The 26,814-nt window shown below is 52.7% G+C and overlaps 1 protein-coding gene across 11 annotated transcripts in view; it reads right to left on the reverse strand.

The window, feature by feature from the left end:
• MEGF11 (multiple EGF like domains 11) overlaps positions 1-26,814 on the reverse strand; it is a 362,425-nt gene that overhangs the window by 204,983 nt on the left and 130,628 nt on the right. For all 11 annotated transcript variants that reach the window (XR_015252725.1, XM_086710990.1, XM_086710991.1 and 8 more), the window contains exon 4: positions 23,111-23,211. Coding sequence is in view for 10 of the 11 variants with exons in the window: in XM_086710990.1 (XP_086567116.1) it covers positions 23,111-23,211 (101 nt within the window). In the remaining variant the exon portion in view is untranslated. The remainder of the gene's footprint in view (positions 1-23,110; positions 23,212-26,814) is intronic.

A 26,814-nucleotide genomic window follows, 5' to 3' on the forward strand; every position in this document is an offset into this window, starting at 1 on the left:
GGTTGCTGAGGGCCCTGCCTTAGCAGGACTTGCTCAAGGCACAGCGACAAGGAGTTGTGCCGGGAAGGGGGCCAGAAGCCCATGCCTCATGCTGCGGGGTGAGCCACAGTGCTCCTGCGAACCCACGATTCTAGAAACCAGAAAGCCTGAAAAGGCAGGGTACTTCTTTTCCCCCGGGGGGGGGGGGGGGCAGGGGCAGAAAAGTACAGGAAAAGTGACCATTTGGCCTTTAAACACATAAATAACGTTGCTTCTTCTATCCCCCGTCCCAGAGCACCCACCTACAGAGGGCACAAACGGCAGGCACTCGACAAAATGTCTCACTGAAACAAGAGACAAAATCGGGCCCGTAGTAGTGCTGTGTGGGTTGCCATGGAGTCCGACAAGCCTTCAGAAGGCAGTGGTCAGGGCCGAAGCCCACATGCTTCCGTGGCTCCCTCCACACGCGCGTGCAAACACAGCCCCCAGCACCTGCTCCGTGTTCCTCCAGGGCCACACAAAGGCCTCCCGGAAGAGACCAGGCTCTGGGACTTGGGTGAGTGCTTCTCTATGCCCCAGTTTTCTCTTCTGGAAAAATGAGGAGGATGACACCATCCTCGCTGGAAAGCACACAGATAGAATAACAAGTGTTCTGCAGAAAAGACGAGGTGAGGTGGGCCCTAGGGCTGGGGTTCCTGTGTTTGCATTTCCATTCCGCCCCTAGTAGCTAGTTACTAGGGCAACTCAGCTGCTGGCTGCTGTGTTTCCCCTCATGCCCGTAAGAGCAAGCAGCTGGCAGGCACTACAGGTAGGGGTGGCCTTGGCCTTGGCCAAGGGAGAAAAGAGCAGTGTGGAAGATAGCCTGAGGACAGGTCTCCATTAGCAGAGCAACCATACATCTTCCTAGCACTTTACAGCGTGCAGAGACCCTTCTTTCCCAAGGTCGTGCTTTCCTGCTCCCCTCTCTACTTGCAGCTTGGAGCCAGGACTGTCAGGTGTACACGGAAGAGAACCCCAAGCAGCTCAGAGGAGGCAGGTAACACGACAAATGAACAGCAGAGCCACAACCGGAATCCAGTCCAGCAAAGCGAGTTTTGGCCGGACACTGTGCTGGGCACTGGGTACCAGACTGTCCTGGAAAAATCGCATCTAGAGGGGGAGCCAGAGGTCCCCGGGGCATCCCTACCTCATAGCGGAAGTCCTGTTCCCACAAAGGGAAGAAGTGAGCCCGGGTAAGACTCCACAAGGCAGTGGCTGCCACTGCCTAGCCCAGATGGCCCGGGGGGGTCTCAGGGCAGAGGCTTCCTATCTGGAGCAACAATGACCCCCCCACATTCCCCAGCTTTGCTCCAGGCTCTTGCCTGCATTAGCACTGGTCTAGCAGGTGACAACAAGGTCAGGGGCTATTCCCATGGGAGCCCTCTGGTATCCAGCCCTGCTGGCCTCTTCTATTCTACCCCCACCACGCCCTCCCCCAGCCCTCTGCTCTCCACCAATTTCTCGTTTCTTGGGCACATACATACATCTCAATCCCACCTGAGGGTCTTCTCCCGTGCGGTTCCCCCAGCCAAGAGCTCCCACCCCATCCCCAGGCTTCACTACTCATCCTTCATATCCCAGCCCCATACCCTTTTGCCTGATGTCCCCAACCTCCTATCTGTGGGAGGGGCCCCTGGTAGTGGTTCTCAGCATCCCCTGCTCTTTCCCTCCAAGTCACCCACAGAAAATGTCATTCTCCATCTACCTGGGGAACAACAGTTGAAAGCCTGTCTCTCTCTAGGCTATTAGCTTCATGGGGACACATATCCTATGTCTTTTGTTGACCCTTGGATCTTCCTCCCTGGCCCTAGCCCCGAGTACAGTAAACACTCACTCAATACACGTCGCCTGAATATAAAAAGTAAATGAACACATTACATAGCCACCAGAGTAGATACTCAACAAATGTGTTAAACAAATGACCCTTTTGTCTGAAAAGATGCAGTAATGACTGCCATATAGACATTACCAAAATAAACACTTTTCTCATCCTGCGTCCGCTCCATGCCCCCATGGGATTGGACGTAAATAACACCTCGCATTTGTGTGTAACAAAATAAAATTCTAATTCGCGTCACAGCCCGCACGTTAACCTTGCAAGGGTAGGTAGCCAAACGCTGCTTTCCTCAGGATGGTGTCCAGGGAGGCTAAGTGATTTCCCCAGCTTCACACAGAGGTTAATGGAAACATGGACAGAGAAGCAGGGCGATCGCCTCTGCCCTGATCAAGGCAGACCTGCAGCCCCTTCCTACTTTCAAGAGGAAAGTAGAGAAGTCCAGAAATGATGCTTTGCTGGACTGTGAGCTCCCTAAGTGAATGACCATTTATGTTTTATTAATTCCTGTATCTCCATCACCCAGCCCGAGTGGGGCACATTACAGGTGCTTGAAAATCAACTGCTAAATCAACAAATGATGTTTGACCTGGAAAAGAAAATGGGAAGGAGGGGATAAACGAGAGGGGAGAGAGTTTCTTAAACATCTAAAAAGCTGTTATATGGAAGACAGAGACCTGTTCTAGAACCAAAAGAAATACCTTTCTCCCACTGAGAGCAGTCTGTATCTCTTGGGCTTCCTTAGGAAGGAGTGAGTTCCCCGTCAGCCAAGGTAATCAAGCCGAGCCAGAATAACCATCTCTGGTTTTAACAGCAGCAGGGCTTCCATGTTACAGAGAACCCTGGGGCTCCATTTACATATCAAGAATATGAATGATGGCCCAGGGGCTCAGGTAGATTCAGTGGCCTGCAGAGTTCCACCTAATCCTGAGAATATGTGATTCCCTGATCTAGGAAGAGAAAAGAATCAGGACCCACTTCTATGTCTCTAGATCCACAGTCCCCAGCTCTATGGCACATGAAGCCTGGGGTTCTGGACCAGAGGGTCCGACAACTCAGCCCCAAGCCTCAGCTACTCCTCTCACTGGGAACCAGAAAACCGAAACTCCTCCCCTAGTGTGGGTTCCCTGATGCCCACTGTCCCCTTGGTGCATCTCCCTGGCACAATCTCACACACAGCCCCCCCAAAGTCCTCCCTGAGAACCATCTCCCATGTGCCCCAACCTCCCCCAGCACAAAGGCACCGTTGCATGGGGAGAACGAGGTGCAGCTGGACCCAGAGACAAAGGGGAAGAGAGGCAGCCATCTTAGGACAAGGTGCCAGCTCCTGGCTGCCTCTGAAGGTCACTGGATGCAGCTGTTGCCTGTAGCCCTCCCCTCTCCTTGGGTATAACTAGAGAACTCTCGATGGCCTCCACACAAGGAAGGAAAAATTCATGAAGGCGGAGGAGAAGGGGGAAGCCAAGCAGGAAAGAAGTTCTCACCTCCAGCCTCCTTGGCTTTAGTGATCAGAAGCCACTGCCGCCCCAGAACACAAGGCCAAGTGGGCTGAGATCGGTTTGCCCATTCCCACCAGGCCTCATTGTCTCTGGGGAGGGAGAACCAAAACGGCGGCCCCTAAAGCCTGGGTCCAGCCCTTCTGCTGCGGAAGCAAGGCCCCCAGCCTCTTTGGGGAGGGGCTATTTTGATTTCCCAGAAGTCCCCTCCTGGCAGACACTGAAATGATCAAGAAACCCTTCCAATTGCCTGTTAGCCCCCACAGAGACATAGAAACATTCAGACCCAAACCCTGCTTTCTGGGCCTTCAAGGCAACTTCCGCAAGGGGGCCAAGGGAGGAAGACAGGTGACGATGACATAATGAACATAGCACAGCAGGCAGAACAGCAGGGCACCCAGAGCCTGCCCTAGACCTCTGGGGAGAGGGTATTCTTCTGGCTGGGGAGAGGGCAGGGTGCTTTAAGCCTATGTCCCATCCCCACAAGCCAGAGAATGAGGAACGTAGAGGGGGCCACAGGCCATGCTCCCTCCATGCTGGGACGCCCTGGCAATGGACTAGGGCAGTCAATCTAAGGCTGACCCGCTTAGATCGGTTGTGATGTTTTGACCGTAGAGTCTCATGGTAAGAGGCATGGAGGGATCAGGGTGGGGGACAGAGCTGGATTCAGATCAAGTCTTAAAGGGGAGAGGGCACTACCATCCACCACCTAGGTCTCCTCTCCCCTATCACAGTCCCCAGCTCTACACCAACCTCTCTCCATCCCGGGGAGCGTGGAGGTTAACGCATTACCTCCTCAGGGAACAAAGCTACATTTTAGCAGGAACCTTCTGGAGACCAGGAAATCATCCAGGAGAGACTCTAACACGAAAACTCCTGGCTCGTTGGTGGGAGAGATACCGAGAAGCCCTGAGACACAGCAATCGGCACGATGCTTTTTTTCCTAAGAAGCGCGCCCTCAGCTAACACGGCCTTGGAAGATCTGCCTCTGTCCAGGTCTGGCACAGTCTCTAGGAAAGAACCCTGGCTTTGGAGTCAGACAGGCCTAAGTTTGAGTCTTGTCTTCCGGTCCCTAGCTCCAAGGACCTCTGGCCAGTTACTTGGCCTCTCTGTGCTTCTGCTCCCTCATCTGTGAACTGAGAGGACGCAACCCACCACAAAGCACTGCCGGGAGATCGGAGGAACACCTGTCACAGCGCAGGCACACCGCGGGCCCCACCCCGTGATTCCCCTTCCACCCCACCGGATACGCAGACGTGCAAAAGAAGATAGCTGTCATTTGGAATGAGAACCCACTGGAATATATTCATCATTCCAACCAGCTGGGGGGCTGGGGACGGAAGAGAGCCACTTTGGGGGAAGGATATTAACCGTTCCAGCCAACCAGAAGTCCCTCATCACCTTTAACTCTCCCAGAGGGAGCCTGTCCAGGTTGAGTTATCTTCTGTGGGAAGGAAAAGCAGCTCTGGCCCTTTTAACCTAACACGGATCATAGAGCAGAGAAAATATAACAGCCCCAAACCACTAAGCACTCTTCAACTAGATTTTCCCAGCCCTGCCAAAGAGGCGAGCGGCGGCCACCGTTAATGGAATGACAGGTGTATTTTCTGGAGGACGTGGAGGCCCCACCTGCCTGGTGGAGATTGTAGAGATCCCCGGGGAGCTAGCAGGGCCCTGGCCCGCAGGACCTCAGACGCAGGCCCCGGCCAGGACAGTTCAGCAAGGGGGCAGACGCTGAGGCAGGGTTTCTGGGGATGGATGGCCATGCAGCGGGCACGGAGACATCCCATCGCCCTCCATCATCCACCTGCTTGACTGCTGGGTTTGTGGGCGGCTGCAACGTACGCATGAGAATTGCAAGTCCTGTAATTCACCCAGATGGTGGAGGCTCCCGAGTTGTTCCTCCTCAAGAGACAGCTGTTCCACCGCTGGGCCATATGGCTCCCCTTGTCTGCACCCTGCTCTGGGAAATGAACCACTTTGCACAGGCTGCTTCTCAGATCTTAGAGCCGTCTCTTGTTCTTCGCGGGTAATTAAGACCTCCGGCTGAGGCATCCCTGTTTCTCCACGTGTGGTCTGTACACATGTCAGAGCAGTGTTTTAAAGCTCCATCAAGGTAAATACAGGTGGGCGAGGCCCGCCAGCCTCCCACTCAAGGGGTGCACCTACCATCACAGACTCAGAGAGGCTGCCGGGAAAGCGCCTCGCCACCCCTCTGCGAGGGCGCGCCCTCACCTCACCCAGGCGCGTCCCGGAGTTCCGGGCTGGCAGTGACCTTTGGAGGTCATCTACCGTCCACCCTTTGACGGAGGCTCATTTCGGCACAGGCAGGAGGAGACAGACACGCCTTAGACACATCTTTTCACCATCGGCGTTATAAAGTTATTCACGGAGACCTTTAAGACTAGCTTTGATTTAGGAATGCGCTGAGCGAGCCCCTCGGAAAAGAAAGAGCGCTTCTGGATGGAAATGCCTGCTGTCCGCAGCAGGCTGGGTCCTTGGACCCCCCCTCTCTGTCACCATTTCTCTCCAGGACACCCTGGCAAGCTGGACCCCAGACATGCAGAAAAAGACTTTCTTTGTTCTCTAGGAGGGAATGTTGCCATCTGTGTGCTGTCCTAGAGGAAATAGCCATGGCTGGGGCCTCACCCTTTACGAAGCTGATCCGCACGCTTGATGGCTCCACCCCATTTCTGGGACACTCACCAGGAGCCTGATAATATTTATTTGCTATCCTTTCCGACGGTTTCAAGCGTTTTCTTTAGGAAGTCAGGGGAAGGGCCCATGTGCCCCACCTCCCAACCCCACGCTTATACAGGGCTTCTTCCCAGATCTGAAAACTGACTCCCTTTGCCCTCAGCCTAGCGGGAAAGCTCTCTCTGCATTATCCTGCCATACCAGGTAATAAGAGCTGACACTGAAGCATTTATGGATTCCAATCATTTCACGTGAATTTACTCACCTAATCCTCATAAGCCTAAGTGGAAGGTACTGTGATCACCCATCACACAGATGAGGAAAGTGAGGCAAAGAGAGGATATGTAGCGGGACTCCTTAAACAAGGCTCTATCTCAGCAGGAAATGGGAACTAGCATAGAGAACGAGCGGGACAGGTGGCCAGGTTGGGGACTGGAGTGACCACACACTGCAGGGGCCCAACAGCGGAAGCCACCGTCCTATCCACTAAATACCACCTACCCTCAACCTCCAGAGATACCAGAAGCTTCCAAATGTGGCCTGGTAGCAGCTGAGCCTGCAGGCCCCTGGCTAGAACAGCGTGGGTAAGAGCGCAGAGCCAACACCAGATGCCTGGGCTTGGCTTCCGGCTGTATCGCTTCATTGCTAGGTGAATTGCTTGGGGAAGTTATGTAACCATTCTGTGCCTCCATTTCCTCATCTGTAAAATGAGAACGTTACCAGTACCTACTTCACGGGGGCGTTGTGCGATTAAATGAGTTAATACAGAAGCGAGGCCTAGCATCTAGTTTGTGTTGTGTTGTGTTATCGTCTGATGATGATAAGGCATCAGGAAGAGGGAGAGGTGGGGGAGGGGAAGACTGTTATTCCTACTGCCAGATGGGTTAGGCGGGTGTCCTCAGGGGCTAGCGATTACAAAGCCCCATCACATACTCTTGTAGGACAAGGTCAACGCTCCTATTCTGTATACAAGAGAAAGTCTGAGAGGGGAACCAGGTGTCTTGAGTTGTTTGGCTAGTTGGAGTGGACAGTAAGGCTGTAACCCAGGCACCTGAGCCTGAACCACAGCTGAATGTTCTGCTGGAGAGCCTGAGCGCTAAGGACAGCACGCCCTCCAGCCTGGGGTGGGGACCCCGTTCTCTTACAGGTCAGCTTCCCGGGGACTTCACAGTCCCTGCTTCCTCTAAGCCGATCCCCTGGAAACTGGCTCACCACTAACTAGCTGTCGGCCCCCAGGCAAAGCGTTTAAGTTCTCTGAAGCTCAGTTTTACATGCACAAAGGGAGGAACAGTTCCTGCAAAGTCATCTTGAGGATAAAATGAGATAACAAAAGTGACCACCTGACACCCAAAAGTCAGCCCCTTGCTCAGCTCCTCACTTTGTGAAGGTGACGCTCCACCAAAGGAGGTCGTTACGGAGGATGTGTTCCTGACGGGCTTGGTGCACCTGAACAAGCTTCTCCACCTTGACCGGTGTCACCGTGAGCCCCTCCTTCCCCTCTCTGCACCCTGCCTTGTAGTTCAATCTTTAGGGGAAACTGGGAAGGCCTGTGCCAGCCCCAGAAGGTCCAGGACGCAAGCCAGGAAGGTCCTGCCCTTGGGAAGCTTATGAACCTCTGGGTCACATGAAACTTGTCAAGATAATCCCAGGGCTATGTATATCCACCACCTTGAAGCATTTCCGAGGATCTCCCTGACTCGGTTTCATGATTCTTGGCCAATCATGTTGCCTGTGTTTGGTTCTTCCTCCTGTTGCTTGGTTCCCATTTCAAACTATCCACTCGGTCCTAGGCCTCATGTTGACTTTGCCCACGGACCTGGCAATGAGAAAAACCTCTGCCCCACAGTCACCATCAGTGGAACTCCTATGTCACAGAAGTTCAAAGCCTCTGCGTCTTCTAATTACCCATGAGGAACTAAGGCCCAGAGAGGTAGAATCCTGTACCCAGCCAGCACAGCCAAGATGATGGCCAAGCAGGGGGAGGAGAGCTCCCATCTCTGAAACCCAGGCCGGGACCCACATCTGACAGCGGCGTGGTGGCCTCAAGCCCCAAGGGGGTAGTTCCAAATTACAGGCAAAACCCCAGTCCTCTTAGCCAGGGTCAGTGACCTCCTCAGAGCCAGAAGCCAGTATCGGGGAGGACTCTCAGACAACAAATGCTACTTTAGTGCCCCGGGACTGGGGCAAAACCTCCAACTGAAACCATCCCATCAGGCACCAGATGGCATTTGACTTTAGGGCTGAAGACCTCATCTAGATTCAGACCCAGCCACCGGCTGCAAATGTGGCCCCAAACCTGGACCTTGCCTCGGGGGCTTCATGCAGAGAGGCAATTAAAAAAGGAGGGTGTGCTCCGATTAGAAAGAGACTAGGGCAGCCGCTGCCGCGAAGCCACAGAGTCTGTCCCCGGGCTTGTGGATAGAGGTCCAAGCCCAGAAGAAGGAGAAGCAAGAGAAGACGCTGACCGAAGAGGGCAGGGAAGCCCTGCTTCCCTCCCCAGAATCATCTCGGCTGGTAGTGCTTTATAGAAGTCCATTGTGCAAAAACAAGATTAAAAGGGACAGGCAGAACAAAGCATCACTCTCCCTAACAAAGGCCCCTCCACTTAGTAAATTAGGAGCTCTTTCCACCTGACACACTTTTAAAGGAAAATCTTCAATTACCAAGCGCTGGCGGGACCCGGCAACAAAAGGTCTGTCCAGTGACTTTATTCTCAAAGCCCAGAGCAGGCATTGAAATGGTTTTATGTAATAGAGATACTAATCTAGTCCATATAATTTTGAGAATCCTTTATGGAGGACTGAAGGGCGTTTGAGCCCCGCGGCTGTTTCCAAGAGATTTTCTGCAGCTTATGCATTTACCTTGCCAAAAGCTTAGCTGAGCAAACAAACATTCCTCTAAATCACACCCACTGCTGATTTACTATCAGGCCTCTGCAGTTTGTTTGGCGATGGAACCTTGTGGATAAACAGAGGCCAAGGCCTCGGTCCTTCCACCTGACCAGACCAACGGGATGAGGGCCTGCCTTTACACTGGAGCCCCCCCCTGGTTCCCAGATTTGAGACGTTCCCTTTCCCTGCCATCAGCTCAGCCCAGGGTAAAGGCAGCCGGAGGGGCAGTTCTTGGTCTGGCCAGGGGCAGGAGGAGGCCTCCCTGGCTTTTGCCCTTGGATCCAGGTCTGCTCCATCCCAGAAGGAGATTGATGGTGTCATTTGGCTCCCCCTTCCCACCCCATCCCGAGCAAAGACACAATTCTGGCTCCCTTGGTGACAATTCAGCAACACTGGCTGCTTGAAAAGGAGAAAGGAACGTGGGAAAGCATGATGGGGAAGGTGACTCTCAGGAGAACCGAGAGAGACGAGAACACACACGCTGTCTAAACACATAAGCACGGGGGCACCTGGGTGGCTCAGTCGGTTAAGCGTCCGACTTCAGCTCAGGTCACGATCTCGCGGTCCGTGAGTTCGAGCCCCGCGTCGGGCTCTGTGCTGACGGCTCAGAGCCTGGAGCCTGCTTCCGATTCTGTGTCTCCCTCTCTCTCTGCCCCTCCCCCGTTCATGCTCTGTCTCTCTCTGTCCCAAAAATAAATAAACGTTAAAAAAAAAAATCTAAACACACAAGCACGCAGACCTACACTCGAGACGCGGGCTCCGGGGCCCTTTTCGTTGGCACACATGCAACATACACACACAGCAAGTGTAAACACGCGAACATGCGTGTGCACACCCAGCAGGGAAGAGGGGAGCTCCTCCCACATGGCGAAGCCGAGTGCTCACGAATAGACAAGTGCACATGTAATGATAAAAGCTAACATTTCCACACCACTTACCATGTGCTTGGCTTACATATATCCACTTATTTAATGCTCATAGCAAGCCCATAAGGAACGGTACAGCACTTTCCAGTTGAGTAAACTGAGGCACAGAGCGGCCACGTAACTTGCCCCCCAGTCACAGAGGCAGGAGGCGGCAGTCTGGTTCCAGGGTCTGCGCTCTTGACCTTTGCGCTGTCAAGAACATGCCACACCAATACCCCTTTTTAAAATTTTCTTAAAGATTTCATTTTTAAGTAAACTCTACACCCAACATGAGGCTCGAACTCACAACCCCAAGATCAAGAGTCATATGCTCTACGGACTGAGTCAGCCAGGCGCCCCGAGACACCCTTTCATGGGTGGGCAGTAGCGTCCACACAGGCAGACTCACAACTTCCTATGCACACACGTACACACAGCCAGATGCCGAAGCATCCACACATCACATACGGGGCCCAGACGTATCACATCTTCAGGTTCAGGCCTAGACTTAGACTGGGGAGAAGGGTGGTGAATATTAACATAGTTAAATACTTCTGCTCTAGTTGGTAAATATTGCCCCCCCCCGCCCCTCCCCACCCATAGTCCGGCACCTACAGAGTTAACCCTGGCACCACAACAGGCCTCAAGGTCCCTATTCCATTCTAACCTCTTGCTGGGAGTGCCACACATGTGGTTAAATATTTTCATTCTTATCCCCAGGTACGGACAAGGTGGAGACAGTGGGATGTCTGCCTGTCACAAGGGGGGTGGGGGGGCCTGGTTCTTGGGCCTTCCGTGAGCCTTGGCCAATGCCCAGCCAGCATGGCTTGAGGGGCGTCCAGCTCTCCCAGCTAGTCCCCCCTCCAGCCGATGATGGGCAGCTGATCAAGGCTCTTCAAAGACAAAAGGACTGAGTGGCCACTGGGAGCAAAGGGAGGCTCTGAGGTGTCATTTTCACCTTCACAGAAGCCATTCAGCTTCCCTTAAAGAGCAAAGAGTAGAGGAGACTTGAGGGCTGGCCTGTCTGTCCTCCCCAAAAGCCCATTAATGGCCACTTTTTGAAAGCTCTCTGCTACAAAGGCCAGGAGCCAGGAGGGAAGAAGCAGCTTGACAAACCAGGAGGCACCGCGTGAGCAATTTCTCTTCCCCATGTCTTGGAGGCTCAGTCCCAGCCCAGGGGGTTAGCCTCCTGGGTCATGCCCCCTACGGAGCCTCAGAGCAGGATCCCCAGGCTCTTCGCACACGAGCGTGACACTGGGTGCAGACACCAGAACTCTGGGAGGGCCTCTGGGAGGCCGAGGGAAGGAAAATGGGGACAAGGACCCTATCAGAGGCAGGTCACCCAACTCTCTGGGATCTCGGGGTCCCGCCCAGAGACCACTCCTCTGGGTGTCCTTTGAGGGTCCCCAGGAAAAGCTAGCCCACACGTCCTTCTTCTAGCCAAGGCTAGTGTCTTCTAGTCAAAGCTTGTGTCTCTGCTGGGCCCTGTGGTGGATGCTAGGGACACAGAGGAGTCCCAAGGCCATGGCTCTAAGGAGCTCACTGTGTGGGGAGAGAAAGAATAAGTGAGGACGGGTGGGGCTGAAGAGGGGCCGAGATCAGGACTGGGAGGGGAGAGCGAGGCGTCAGGTGGGGCTCCCCAGAGACCACGCAGCTCTGCGCCGAGTCTCCAAGAGCCACTAGACAAAGCAGGACCAGGGGTTCTGGGAGCAGGGGTAGCTGGAATGAAGTCCCAGGGAGAGACAGTGTGGAGAATCCGGGTGTCTGGCTGGGGCAGAGAGGATCAAAGACCACAAGGGAACCTGGGAAAGCAAGATACAGGATGAGAAGTCCCAGCATGGAGGGGCCTGGGGTATAGCACTTAGAGCAAGCAGCAGTGGTGGGGGGGGGGGCATAGGAGCGAAGTATCAAAAATATGGGAGGGGGTGGGGCAGACCTCGGATCGGTGGTACCTGATCACTATTTTCTGAGCCCCTACTCTGGGTGTGGTACACCATGAGCCACTGTAGACCACACAACAGTATATTTTTAAAAGGGTGCTCCTACCCACAGGAGCTTATAGTTCACTTGTCCATTCGTTCATTCATCATTTATTGAGCACCTACTATATGGCAGGTACTGTTCTAAGAGTAGAGAGGTCAGCTAGGTCCCTTATCCCTACTGAACATATGATCTAGTTGGGGAGACAGAAAACAAAAATATATATGTTCCACGTCTCTATATCAGGTAACAGTAGTGTTAATTAACAAAACAGGATAAGGGGACACAGAAAGATGGTTGGGGGACTGCTATTTCAGATAGGGTGGTCAGGAAAGACTCCGATAATGTGACTTTTGAGAAGAGATGGGGTGAAATAAGGGCGAGAGCCACATGGCTCTCTAAGGGAAGAGCATTCGGACGGAGGGGACGGCACACGGGGCATACACAAAAGAGCAGGGTGGCCAGCACGGGGGAGGGAGGGAGGAGATGGGTCGGAGGCCGCTGGGGCCGGGCACAGGGAGAACATCAGAGAAGCAGCCAACAGCCAGCGCGGACCAGAAATCAGAGCTGGCATCCCATAGATGTTGAGGGAATTTAGAAGATGGCAAGCAGGGCCCTTGGGAAGTTCCCGTAGAAAAATGGTGAAGTCAGGTTGGGGACAGGTTAGCTACTTCATAGGCTTTACCTGGCCCGAGACACCCAAGAAGGGGACTTTACATAAATGCCCAGCTGTTCTGACACTAATTAAGGCTTCCCCTCAGAGGCTGCCCAGTCCGGAGAGCAGAGGTTTAATTACAGCTGCAGCTGGTAATTAAGAAGCAGCACCTAGATCCTTCCACGGCTGCGTCAGCACACCGGACTCTGCTGGCACTCGCTGCAGGTGGGGGAAAGGCCTAGCAGGGAACTTTAGGGCCAGGCCAGCAAAATGCAATCAGACAGACCCCAGATCCCCTGTGTCCTCTTGACCAAGGTGCCTGAGCACAGCCATACACAACTCCCCCATCCCCACGCACCTCCTGATTTGTCCTTCACCCCCTTGACTCCCCCTTGCTGCTGCCCCCAGAGCAATTGCCCCGACACCACCGTGACCCTTCAGGGCCCTCATGAGATTGTCCAGGATCTTCCGTGTGGTGCTGAGGGTCCAGCCCCAGCCCCGCTCAGCCCTTTCAAGTACCACTTCTCCCACATCTCCTGCGCTCTGGCCCCGGAGGCCTGCTGACGATGCCCTGATCCCGTCTGCTCTTTCCCACCTCTGCTCACACCAGTGCCTCTGCCACAAAGTGCCCTCCTCACACCAAGAACACAGACAGCAGTGGCACCCGGGTGGCTCAGTCAGTTGAGCGTCCGACTGCAGCTTAGATCATGATCTCACGGTTCGTGAGCTCAAGCCCCACATTGGGCTCACTGCCATCAGCACAAAGCCCACTTGGGATCCTCTGTCCCTCTCTCTGCCCCTCCCCCACTCATGCTCTCTTGCTTTCCCTCAAAAATAAATAAACATAAAACAAGAACACAAACAGCAGTAGCTACCATTTACTGAGCCCTCACTGTGTGCCAGGTCCTGCCCTGAATGCTTTCCTGGTGGGAACTCCTTTAATCCTCACGACAGCCCAAACGGGCAGGAACTTAATACAGCCCTGCCTTATTTTACAGATGAGGAAAACCGAGGCAGAGAGAAGCTAAGTAACATGCTCAGAGAGTCACCCAAGAGAAGAAATGGGACTTAAAACTCATGCTCTGTCTTGGGGCGCCTGGGTCGCTCAGTCGGTTAAGCGTCCAGCTTCAGCTCAGGTCGACCTCGTGTTTTGTGAGCTCCAGCCCCGTGTCGGGCTCTGCGCTGACAGCTCGGAGCCTGGAACCTGCTTCAGATTCTGTGTCTCCCTTTCTCCTGCTGCCCCTCCCCTGCTCACGCTCTGTCTCTCTCTCTCTCAAAAAATAAACATTTAAAAAATTAAAAATAAATAAATAATAAAACTCACTCTCTGTCTTAACCATTGCCCATCTCCTGCTCTCCTAGCAAGTTCCCACTCACCTTTGAGATTCTGCTCAAAACTAACCTCCTTCAAGGAGTCTTTTTGGATCTCCCTTCCCCCTTCAATTCCCCAGAGTTCTAGTTGCTTCTCCCAAAGAGGTCTCTCAGTGCTCAGGGTCTATTTCATTCACCCACTTTCTTACTCACTCATTCAGTAATTATTCAGCACTAAGTGCCAGGCACTCTGCCTGGCCCTGGGACTAACCTGTGTAGGACCCATGGTCCCTTTCCTTCGGGAACTCACTTGTGAGTGGGATAGACATGCAAGGCAGCATCACAACCAGTGGGACAGAGTGACAGGTGGTGCTCTAGAGTTCAATTGGGGAATCCGAAATAGGTGCTAACAGGAGCGGTGTCCAGAGAACCCCCCGGGGCCTTGGTGCCCTACTGTGGATTCACTTGTTCAACAATTCTTTATGAGGACCTGAAAAGCACTAGCAAGTGATGGAGAGCAAATGTTCTGTTTGCTCACCGGAAATGAATGAATCTGCAGCAGGGTTAAGCATCAGTATCTTATGAGTTTGGTTAGTGTGCATCATCAACTGGAGCTCAGCCACTCGAGGCATCCTAAATCAATGTTCTAAGCCCACAAGACTGGGGAGGAGATCATAGTGGCTACACCAACTTTGGCCACTCAGTGAGGATGTGTTGGGGCAGCTAAACAGCCATTACTCCTCCCCCCGCCCCCCCCACACCAGCCCGGTGACCCTTGGTTTCCTCGCCTACTTATTTAAAGTGTGCTTATCATGCTGTGTTAGAATTTAAGTGTATTTATTTCCCACTAGACTGTATGCTTCTTATTCATCCCTCTATCCCCAGGACTCCATAGTGCATTCAAGGCATAGATAGGTAATAAATGTTGATGGATGGATGGATGGATGGACAGATGGAAGAATGGATGTTGTTCTAGGCAGCAAAGCTCAGCACCAGGTGCTGGTGACCCGGGGGAGAAGCATCAGCACTGGTTCTGGTCCTGTCAGCAGGCTGCATTCCCTGGGGAGCCTCCTAGAAGGTCAGCAGGGAATGATTTTTCCTAGTAGCTACGTGGAGAGGCTTTCAGATGGACCCACAGCTCTGTACACACGTGTGCGCGCGCGCACACACACACACACACACACACACACACACACACACACACACACACTTTGATCCTAGCAGGTCATCCTTGCACCCACCTTAGCAAAATTCTGAAATCAAATCAGTTTGTCTTCCGTCCCTTCCTCTTCCTACAAACCTTTTCACCTGCCCTCTTGTCCGGCCCCACTTCTCTCTTCTGGCCGCAGGTCCCTCCCACCGAGAGGAAACCCTCTGCAGGAGGGGAAGTGAAGGACTAGAAGTAGCACAGATCTCAATTCCTGGGCCACACTTATCCACCGGACAAGGCACTTAGCCTCCCTGGCATCAGTTTCCCCTGCTGTGCAAGGGCCGTGGTAACACTGCTCCAGTCTGTCAGGAGTGAGTGATATACCATAAGGTAAAGTTAAGGGTAAACCACCAGACGTTACACCGTTTTATTATTGTTGTTCGAAGCTAGCCCTCAGTCCACGAAAGCACTGCCCTAAACATCACTGGGTCTGGTTAAAAAGCCCCCCGACTCCACCGCTCACTATAAAACAGGTGCAATTCCAGTGACACGGAGAAAGGGCTGATGTAGGCCCCTCCTGCTACAAAAATGCCCCCAAAATATAATTTAAAACTAAAAAACCAAAAGTGTAGATATCTGAGCTCTAAGGAGAGAAAGGTAAACCGCCAAGTGTAAGAAAGAGCAGTGAGTCTACAGGAGGGACAAAAGGGCAGATACTGAAGCTAAGGTAGGCCAGGGAGCATGGGACCTAGCTAGCCGCTGCCCGCAACCCCCACTCCCGGCTAGGAGCCTGGGGTTTAACACCCACACAGGGACAGATGGCCTTGGGACTTACCAGCTCCATGGAGGGGAAACCTGAAAATACTGCCCACCGGCCACATGAGAAATAAGGGATTCTGGATGAGCAGAAAGTCTTCCACAAGAAACAAGAAACCAGGAGGGGGGGATGGAGAGAGTGACCGTTTAATGGGACCAGGGTCTTCTTCACGGGTGATGAAAAGGTTTTAGAACAGGACAGAAGTGTCAGATGCACAACGTTACCAATGCACTAAGTGCCACTCTCATGCACGCTTCAAAATGGTCAATACCATTAGCCATTGTGTCATGTGTGAATTTCGCATCTTTTTTTAAAGGAAAAAGCAAAAAAAACAAAAACAAAAACCCCACACCTTCGCCACAGTTCCAGCCTCAGCATGAAATCCCAAACCAAGAGATCAGTGCAGAGACTGGTCGTGAGCCAGTGAACAACAGTCGTGTGCCTACTAAGAAAACGCAGAACTCATGGGTGGGGCACGTGCACACCCCAGGGCGTGGGGGAGGAGAAAAAAAGCTCAAGAGTTCGCAGCGATAAAGAAGGAAAAAAAAAAAAAAAAAAACAAGAAAAAAGAAACTACAACCTATATGGGGAAACAATCCATCACAAGGGAGAGTCAGCTATCTCCACAAACAGCAGAACGGATACTCTGAGCTAACCAAACTCATGGACCCAAGATGGGACTATCTTGACTCTATAGCATAGCTCAAGATAGAACCATCTGAAAGGGACCATCAATACATCTCACATAGTTAAAGCAGTAAGCAAAGGATTCTAATGTGAAAACACCTAGGCGGCTCAGTTGGTTAAGCCTCCAACTTCAGCTCAGATCATGATCTCATGGTTCGCGAGTTCGAGCCCCACATGGGGCTCACTGCTGCCCGCACAGAGCCCGCTTTGGATCCTCTGTCCTCCTCTCTCTCTGCGCCTCCCCTGCTCACTTTCTCTCTCTCTCTCTCTCAAAAATAAAAACATTAAAAAAAAAAAAAAAAACAGGACGCTACAGAAAAAAAAAAAAAAAAAAAAAGCAAACCTGTAGATCTGAAGAAGGAAAAACAATACTCCTAGGAATGAAACATGCCGTTGTTGAAATGGAGACCTCAACAGACAGGGTAATTAGCAGAGCCAAAGGATTTGAAAAATGGATCTGAGGAAAATTTCCAAGATACAGCATGGAGAGATAAGGAGATGGAAAAAGCCCAGGAGAGAGAGAGGAAGTGGAATGAGTATCCGACATTTTGGCAACAGGAGAAAACTGAGCGAATGAAGGACAGGGGACATTTGAAGAGCTATGGCCGAGAATTTTCCAGAATGGATAAAGGACATGAAAATTTAGCTTCAAGGGATACATACGTCTGAGGAGCAAACGGTGTGAACGAAAGCAACTCCACACCCACCCAAGTGCTAGCCCGCAAAGACGAGGTCCAGAACACGACAGAAAAACATCCTCAGGCCCTGAGGGAAGTTCACAGAGAACCCAGAATTCCACAGGCAGCTAAAGCACCACTCAGGAGTGAGGGTAAAACAAAGGCGTTTTCAGACAAGTAAAGCATACGAGAGGCGTTCGCTCATGGACCCTCCCAGGAAAAACTCCTGCACATAGATGGCCCTTCGAGAAGAATGAGGCCAAATCTAGCAAGGAGTGAGACCCGAGGAGAGATGAAGAGCAAGGAAGTCAGTAAACCGGAGCTGAATTCACAGTTAAACAACAATCCGCTGTAAAAACAACTGCGATAATAAGACAGGGGTACTTAAATCCCAAAAATGGTGTGAGGAGTTTGCTGGAGTTAGTTAAATCTTCAGCACGGCTCGGGTGCCCTCAGTGCAGCCAGTATCCCAGATCGTCCCCTGCCGGCTCCCCCTTAGCCATCCCAGGACATGCACACTGAGCCAGAGCGGTCTCCCTTCCAGGAGGCTTAGCAACCCCCTCCCCCACCTCTCCTGCACCCCTCCTTCACCCCCAATCAATGGTGGGAGTGGGGAGGGCTGCTGGTGTGGGGCCCGTCAGCCACTTGCCTGGAGCTTCATTCCTCTACTTCTTGATTAGGATGAAACCCACACTGCGGGGAGGCTGGCTCTGGGATTCCAAGCATCCAGTGAGAGGGCTGGAGGACACCACTTAGGAAGTCTGGGGGCATTACCTCCTCCAGGAAAAGGAAAAAGGGGAGGGAGGGAGGGAGGGATCAGGCAGACCAGTTCCGCCTCCTTGCTGGCTACTCTGAAGCAGGCCCTCTCCTCTAGCCCATCAAGAGAGGGCCTGACTACCAATGGGATGCACCTGCTAAGCAATCTGCTTTCCCACCATCCTCGGCAGTAGGTAGACCGGTGGTTTTCAAAGTGTGGTTCCCAATGAGCGTCACCTGGGAACTTGTTAGAGAAGCACATTCTCTAGCTGCCCAGCTCCAATCTTCTGAATCTGAGACTCGGGCTGGGGCTCAGTGAGTCTGTGTTCAAACGTGTCTTCCAGGGGAATCTTCTACTAGGTTATCAGGTGTTCGAGAACACACATGAGTGAATTGTGATTACCACGGCATCTGTAGGGTGATAAGCCCTAATACTGCTCACTAAATATTTCTGACCCGCCAGAGCCCTCTTCTCTCTGCCATGGCAACCAGCAACACTGCAAAATTCGTGCTCCAGCAGCCTGGGTCCTGGGGCGAGCAGGCCCCAGCCAGCCAACAGTGGTCATGCAAAATGAGCAAGGAAGAAAAGTCTATTGTTTTAAGCCACTGGGATTCGGGGTGTTTGTTACTGCATCATAACCAAGCCCATCTAGTCTGATACAGCCTAACGTTTTCAAAGAGCAGAGTTTCCCCAAATATCTCAAACACCACCGCCTACGTGACAAAACTGGCTCTGTGAGGCAAAGGTGCCCTCTGGCCTATCTCACGAGAAAGGAGAAAGAGAGAAGTGCCATTTGGGTCCGATGATCCTTAGGAAACATGGGACTCAGCTGTATCTGTAGCTAAGGGACAGGGTGGGCAGTTCTGGTGCAGAAGGTTCTAGAAGGGCTGCCAAGGCCTCTGGGATATGGATGGCAGTTCTGGGGCAGAGGAAATGGCACAAAGAAGAGAAAAAGTAGTGCCACCACGCATGTATCAAGCTCTATGCATTTCAGGACGTGTTCGCTCACGGTTTCATCTTTATTCCTTCCACCCACAGGGATGATCCATCCTATGCCACGGGGGGGTCCAGAGAGGCAAAGCGACTCGCCCAAGACTGCACATCTAGCTGGTGGCAGAGTCAGCCATGGCTTTTACTCCCGGGCCGGTGTCCTCCTACTATCTGCTAAGAAACGGGCTCCAAAAAGGTCGTTTGGAGGGAAGATGATGCCCTCCTACCCCTACCCAGAGCATGGGTAATATGCTCGTGCCTCAGTCCTGAGGCATTAGATGGGTTCTCACCAGGTTCTGGTGAACTTGGGAGTTTCTCTGGTCCCCAAGGGGTGGAGAAGGAGAACTGGAGAGGGAGGGGGCCGCAGGGCATCGACTCCTGAATGCTTCTTCTGGGTTTGCAAAGCTTCTCATCTGGCACCCTGGGCACAATCCCTCACTTGCCCGCTACCATTTCTCCCTCATGCAAGTTCCCTGCCCCTGGGGTCGCCACTCGCTCCCGGACGGCTGGCAAAGCCTGTGTGAGGGCTGGCTGGTCCCCCTCCTTTCTTCCCATTGCAATAAGCGGGAACGAGAGAATGCTAGTAATGGCCAACACTCACCCGTTTACGGGTTCAACTGTCTCCCTCCCTAAAATTCATATATTGGAGGCCTAACCCCCAAATCTTCAGAATGTGACCTTATTTGAAGATAGGGTCTTATAGAGGTAATCAAGTTAAAACAAGGTCATTCGGGTGGGCTCTCATCCAATCTGACTGGTGTCCTTACAAAAAGGGGAAACCTAGAGAGACACACACACACAGAGAAGGCTGTGTGAGGAATGGAGTTACCAGAAGCAAGGAGAGGGGCCTGGAACAGATCTCCGGTCACAGCCCTCAGAAGGAAGCAACCCTGCTGACATCCAGATTGGGACTTGCAGCCTCCAGAGGGGTGAGCCAGCACACTCCTGGTGGGGAAGCCCGCCAGGCAGTGCTGCTTTGCAAGGGCGGCCCTGGGAAATGAATGACTGCCTCCCCCAACCCCTCCCCCAGCCAGATCTGCCTCCCCCACCCCTCCCCCCACCCCCGTGGTCTCAGGCCAGCTGCCTCCATGCCTTTGCTGATGGGGTTCCCTCTCTCCCAACCACACCCAAAGATACCATTCCATCCAGCCCAAACCCTCACGAAGCCCCCCGAGTGACAGCAGGTCACAGCATGGTCTCCCGCCTAGCGTGTCCGGTCTGTGTGTTCCTCCCCACATTCTTGTCTGGCTGTTGTCCACAGATTTTTCTGCATGTGGCCTGGCCTTCCCAACAAGACCGTAGGTTCCACGAGGGCAGGAGCTATTTCTACCACACCTCTTCTATCCCAAGGTACAGCACCGTGGGTGGGCCATGATAGGCGTCTAATAAATGCTGGTGGCACACCCTTCAAGGGCTTCTCCCGTCACGCTTCTGTCAAGAGCTGACGTCTCATTAACTCTCGCTAAGTGGACATGGCTGAAGAAGACAGTCTCTCCATTCCACTCGGTTCTACTTTATCAAGATGCTCGTTGAAGCATCTGCAACTCTGGGGGCATGTATCTGTGTGCCAGATCATCTCTTTCTGCTAGGGCTGCAAGCCCCTCGGGGTAGCAACCATCTCTCGTGCGCACCCAAGTGCGTAGGCAACAAGTCGACAAGCGACAGTGTCAATCGAATGGATAAACATGAACACATGGCAGAAATGATTTACCAGGGTTTCAAAGACTCTGAGGGATGTGAGGGATCCATGAACCCACTGCAACTGTGTGCAAAGGAAGGGCTGTGTGTATGACATAGGTTTATATATGTCATGTGCATTTTCCCAGGGAGAGGGTCCATGGTGATCTGGAGAATTAAAACAAAAGCCAAGAGTGAAAAAATGTTAAGACCCAAAGCCATGGAGTAAGGGAGCTGACATTTTTTAAGCCCCTACCCTGTGTCTGGCGGTAGAGGTTATTACTATCCCCATTTTACATGAGTGGAAACTGAGGTTCCAAGAGGTGACGTCTTGCCTAGGCTCACAGAGAGGGCAGCAGCCCATCTGAGAGGTTCACAGCAGCCTCCAGAGCCAGACAACCTAGGTTCAAATCCCTGTTCTGCCACTTCCTAGCTGTACGACCCTGGTCAAGTTACTTACTCACTCTGTGACTCAGTTTCTCCATCTATAAGATAGGAGAAGTAAGAGTACCTACTTCAGAGGGCTGTTGTGAGACGCTGATCCATTAATGCACATGAAGTGACCGGAACGGCGCCTGGCGCAGGGGGTGTGCTCTGAAGTGGATGAGGAGGAGCATAAAGAGGAAGAAGCTGGGAGGGACAGAGCTGAGACTCAAACCTAGGCCTGTGTGACTCTTGCCCCTCTGGGTCAGCACTACCAGCACCCCGCATGCCCCAGTGCCCCATCCCACTGCTGAAACTCTCCTGTCCCCCTTCAGAAAAAGCCTTCAGTCCTAAAGTTGGCTTTTCTCACTGGCTTTCTGGAGGTGGCCTGGCCTGTGGCCACCAGCTCAGCAGGCAGTACCTGGCCGTTACATAAGGAGTAGGTAGGAGGTGACAAGCTGCCGTTCCCAGTCAGCAAGACCGGGCCTGTGCAATCAGGACACTTAGTGTTTCTGCCCTGGTCTTCATTTTCCAAGAGCTTTACCAACACCCGCTAATGGAAATTAGAAAAGAAATGTGCTCATCTGTTCCTGGAGCCCCGTGCTGACATCTGAATTCCCTCTATCATTTCCCTGGGTCCATCTTGGTGCCCTGAGCCCCGAAGGGCCACTCACATCCATTCTGCTTAGGCTTTATGAGTCCTCTGTCACCCCCCCCCCCATGCCTGGCTCTCGCTCTCCTCCAGGCAGACAGAACAGCAGTAAAGCTTGGTCTCGATCTCACATCTACACCCAGGTCCCCATAGGAACCCCATCCCAGGTGACGTGCCAGCCAAGGCCTTGTCCCAGCCCGGTCCTCTGCCCTGCTCCTGAGAAACAGCATTTTGGGGATGGCTTTGGGTATCTTTGTATTTTTCCTGCAAAACCATCATCAGTGAACGCATCTGTGGGAGCATTTTTCATTCGTTCCTGTAATGCAATTAGAATCGAGTTTCTCCAGCAAGAGGGGATACGTAACATCAGCAGGGGAAAATTGTCATTTCGTTCCCAACACCAACACGCCCACCCTGCCCAAACTGTCTCTCTGGTGCTGGCTCACTCTACCCACCCAAAGGGCAAGGAGAATGCTAACAAGGAACATCACTCTCCAAGTCTGCCTCCAAATGAAGAGGCAGAAGTTTTGGGGGTGGATTCCCCTCTGTCATTAATAGTGGGGGGCTCCCAGCTTCTCTGACACTCTCCCACAGTGGCAACCCTCTACTGCCCACAGGAGAGCCCCATCCTGGCCCCATTACACCCGTCAGAGGTGGTGGGAAAGAGTCCATTAGACTCCAACAGGGCCCTGGAGTCATTCTTCCTGAGAGGTTAAATGACTTGCCCAAAGCCACATGCCTCAGAAGCTGGGACCAGAACTCAGATCTGCAGGTTCCTGGGTATCTCCCACTGCACAGAACTGCTCCCCCACCCCCACCCAGAGGGCCTGAAGCTGCCAGAAACTCAGCCCTTGACTCTCTGGGGACACCAAGAGCACTGAGCCACTGCAGACAAACAGGGGGAGAGGTTCCATGTGTCTTTCATGCACCCCCCTTGTTTTCAGCGTCTCCCGATCAGTTTTGGAAACCCCCCCACTTCCCGGAACCGGCCCTCTGTGATCTGTCTCGCTCTTGCTATCCTCCTTCTAGGTACTATGGTCTTGCTATCCAATGATCCAGCTTGACTTCCTTCCTCCCTTCCAATCTCTATCCATCCGTCCATCCATCCATCCACTCATCCATCTCGTCACCGTTTATCCATTCAAGTCTCCTTCCATCCGACAAAGCCTTCTGGAGCCCTTCAGATCTGTACCAGCCACTCAGCCCTTCTTCCCCACTGCTCCTCAGAGCACCCTCTCCGGAAGGGTCCACTTCTCTCCTGACCCCACCAAAGCCTGGAACTGACCTGCTTCCATTGATCCCATGTGATCCACGTGTTCCCATGCGATCCCACGCAATGTGTTTATACCAGACCCATGATCCCCTCAGAGCCAGCAGCAGGCAGGGACTTCTGGAGCCCTCGGGTCGGCTGAGGCCTGCTTACCTCCCTTCTCTGTTCTCTCCCCTCGCCTCCCAGCCCCAGTGAGGCCAGAACAGAGGCGGCCCCTACGTACGTATGCAGAAGTCTCCATTCTCGTAGTAGCCAGGGCAACACTGGGACCTGCGCCGGTACATGGTCCGGAGGCCACGCCGATACGCCGTCTTGTAACTGATCCTAAGGCACAAGGGAGAAAGCCACTTGAAAGTATTGAAAATCAATCACTCCCGTTAGAATGATATTTGTGTTAAGCCACATGGAGGATGCCATTCAATAATTACTTTAAAATGCATGGCGGCTTCAAATATGAAGGAACACAATAAAGAAAAATCGATGGCTGCATCTGGGCCATTGTGATGCAGAATGTATTACTGACGCGGCGTTTGCTACACCTGCTGACTTTCCCAGGTCTCTTCAGCGTGATATCGAACAGGGTTTCGGAAGATACTTTCTGGGGTACTTGTGGAAGGTGACCGGGGCGGGGGGTGGAGGGGCTCTCCTAAAGACCCCCAGAGGAGCTCATAGGGTGACCCAGACCGGAGGTGTGGGCCCCGAGAGTGTCTGCCCCAACAAGCAGACTGCTCACGGCCTCCTAGGGACTGGTCCCCACACCTGGAGAACCAAAACGGGGTCAACAAAGGGCCCCCCGAGTCTGACTCGGTCCCAGGAAGCAGATTAACCTCCGTCACCCCAAAATAACATGTCCTCGGCCCTCGGAAGGCTCAGAACTGACCGCTGGCTCTGCAGAGGAAGAAACTAAGGCCCAGGGAGCAGGAACTCTGGACTGGAAGTCAGAGACTCGCATTCCCATTCTTCTGCTGACACAGATGTTGACACTTCCTCCTGTGCCAGAGATTTATAGGCGAAATCTCATTCCATTCTCTGCCCGAGGCAGGTAGCATTACTATGTCACCTTTATTTTATTTCCTTTTTAGGGTTTTTTATTCTTGTCTTATGTATCCCTCTTCTGTTTTATGGATGAGAAAACTGGTATTCAGAGAGGTTAATGACTCGCTCAAGGTCAATGGATCAGTTTCAGAGCCAAGATTCGAACCCAAATCAGTCTAATTTCAGTGCCCCCAGGTTTCCCTTATTGTCCTGTGCCAGTTCCCACAGGGCGGCTGGCTGGCCATACAGGAAGGCCAGAGTGAGGAGGAAGACCAGGTAAATGGATGGTGGGCGGAATGAGTCCTTAAGAGGGAGTCAAAATGGGGTACTGACAGGCAAAGCCCCTTCCTCACACACAGGGTCAAAATGGAAGAGACTGAAATGGCCATTAAAGGCCAGAGAGAGGAAGTAACTCCCCAAGGTCATGACATGTGACTACGACTCAACCCCAAGTCCTTGGGCCTTGAAGCCAGAGCCCCTTCACTTCCCCCACCAACACCCCAGGGGAGCCTTCCCTGCAGACCCCTCCTCAGTGGGCAGAGCATCAGGGACCAGACATGGGAGACGCCTACAGCCCGCTTTCCATGGAGGGTTAGACCAACGTAGGAAGGGAGTCCCACTGCACAGGCTGGGCCAGCCCTCCCAGTCCTTAAAGCCCTCGCTTAATGACAAATGACAGTGCAGGGCTTCTGGGGAAATCTATGATATTTGGGAATGTCGTAAACTAAGGGCATTCTACTTTGTCAAAAGCCCATAATGGGAAGTAAGCCGGCCTCACAGTAAGGCTACTTCCGTGGCACAGGAAGGCAGCTCCTGGCAATTTCAGGGGTGGTGTAGGCCTCTCAGATAAAGAACGAGGTAGGGCTGGCTTAGATTTCACCCAACCCGGTCGCCATACCACACAGGCTTATCCCTCAGCTCTTCCAGTGGCGGGGGGCGGGTGGTCTTAGCACCGTGAAAGCCTGCCGGGACGGAGATGTCTCCCATGGCTTTGGTCTGGGAGACCCTTGCTTGCTCCCAGCACCGGGGTGGGAAGCAGGAGAGGGAAGGGGCCAGGGCCCAGGCTGTCGGGAGAAGGGTGCTACCTTTAAACAAACCATTCTGCACTGAGGCAGACTGATGGTGCAGCTGTCAGCACGCACACTCTAGGTCATCAGGAAAGCTGCAAGGCGACTCAATGATTTAGCAAAATAATTCATGTTCCAGGAATGCAGCCTATTTTAATAAGCAGCCACTCACTCACCTTCCCCCCGGCGCTGATGGATAGTAGCCCTGGCCTCCAAGAACCCAACAGAGCCACACCTCAGAGCAAACTTGACTCTGGCACAGGGCCTGACAGGGCTCATGGAGGGAGCGGGGCTTCTATTTCCGCCTCCACCTTTGGCTGGGGCCACACGCGCGGCTACCTTGCCACAGCTGAGGAAGTTGGAAGGGGGAATTGGGCCCCACCTCCTCATTTCACAGTCAAGGGCGAGGGGAAGGGGATGTAATAATGGCTGACTAGCTCCCACTGGGCCAACCTTCCTGCAAACAACTATGAAATCTGGGGGAAATATAAAAAAACAACTACCAGAGGGCGCTAGAGAGAGAACAAAGGTGGATCCTGGAGGGAAATACACACTTGGGAAAAAGGAAATGACACTGGGCAAGGTGAGCCCAAGTTCAGGACCCAGTCAACAAGGACTCTGGACGGCTACAATTCAGAGAGAAGGCACCCGGCCTTACTGGTTTGAAGCACCACAAGACAAGTCCAGCAACTTGAAAAGTGAAAATTGAAACCCCGCTCAGAAAAAAGAACAGCAAAGAGGAAGCCCCATATTCGTTACAAAAGTCTCTGTCCATCCGACTTCGGCCAGGTCACGATCTCGCGGTCCGTGAGTTCGAGCCCCGCGTCGGGCTCTGGGCTGATGGCTCAGAGCCTGGAGCCTGTTTCCAATTCTGTGTCTCCCTCTCTCTCTGCCCCTCCCCCGTTCATGCTCTGTCTCTCTCTGTCCCAAAAATAAATAAACGTTGAAAAAAAAAACAAAAGAAAAAAGTCTCTGTCCAAACTCCTGGCCCCTGAATTATGTGTGTGGAGGACAGGTCCCACACAGTCCAGCTAAGACTAAAAATACTGAACGGGAAATTGATTGTAGCCAGGTTAACTGATAGCTAAAACAAAACAATAACAACAACAACAACAAATCAATACTCTCAGGTGGAACATAACAGAACTCAGTCTCTACAGTCTCTGTTTATAATGCCCAGAATATAATTCAAAATTACTAGACACAAGAAGAAACTGGAGGGGCGCCGGGGTGGCTCAGCCAGTTAGGTGTCTGACTCTTGGTTTTGGCTCAGGTCATGAACTTAGGGTTGTGAAATAGAGCCCTGTGTCAGGCTCCATGCTAGGCACGGAGCCTACTTAAGATTCTCTCTCTCTCTCTGTCTCTCTCTTTCTCTCTCTCTCCCTCTGCCCCTTCCCTTCTCACACATGCTCACTCACGCTCTCTCTCACTCTCTCTCTCTCTCGCTCACTCTCTCAAGAAAAAGGAAACTAGAAAATATCACTTATATTAAAGAAAAGACAACCCATGAAGACCAACCCTGAAGTGGCCCAGATGTTGGAATTAGCCAGTAAGGGTTTTAAAAGCAGCTATCGTGTCCTACGCTCAGACATGAAAACCAGGACTTTGGCTTTTCAGCGTAGAGCAAATTTCCCCAGCCACATTGCTACCCACCGTGATTTAGGCATAAACCACAAAGAGGCACTAGGCCCAGGAGGAGGAAGCAAAAGGAATCTGAAACCAACACAGATGCTGAGCAACTAGGAAAGAAACCTAAGGGATGGCGTCCCCCTCATTCCCCCTCTTACCCTCAGATAATAGTGCCACCTTGCCCGGATCTAACAGC

This window comes from Puma concolor, chromosome B3, assembly GCF_028749965.1.
Source record: "Puma concolor isolate L17-30 chromosome B3, mPumCon1.1.hap2, whole genome shotgun sequence".
NCBI classification, from domain to species: Eukaryota; Metazoa; Chordata; class Mammalia; order Carnivora; family Felidae; genus Puma; species Puma concolor.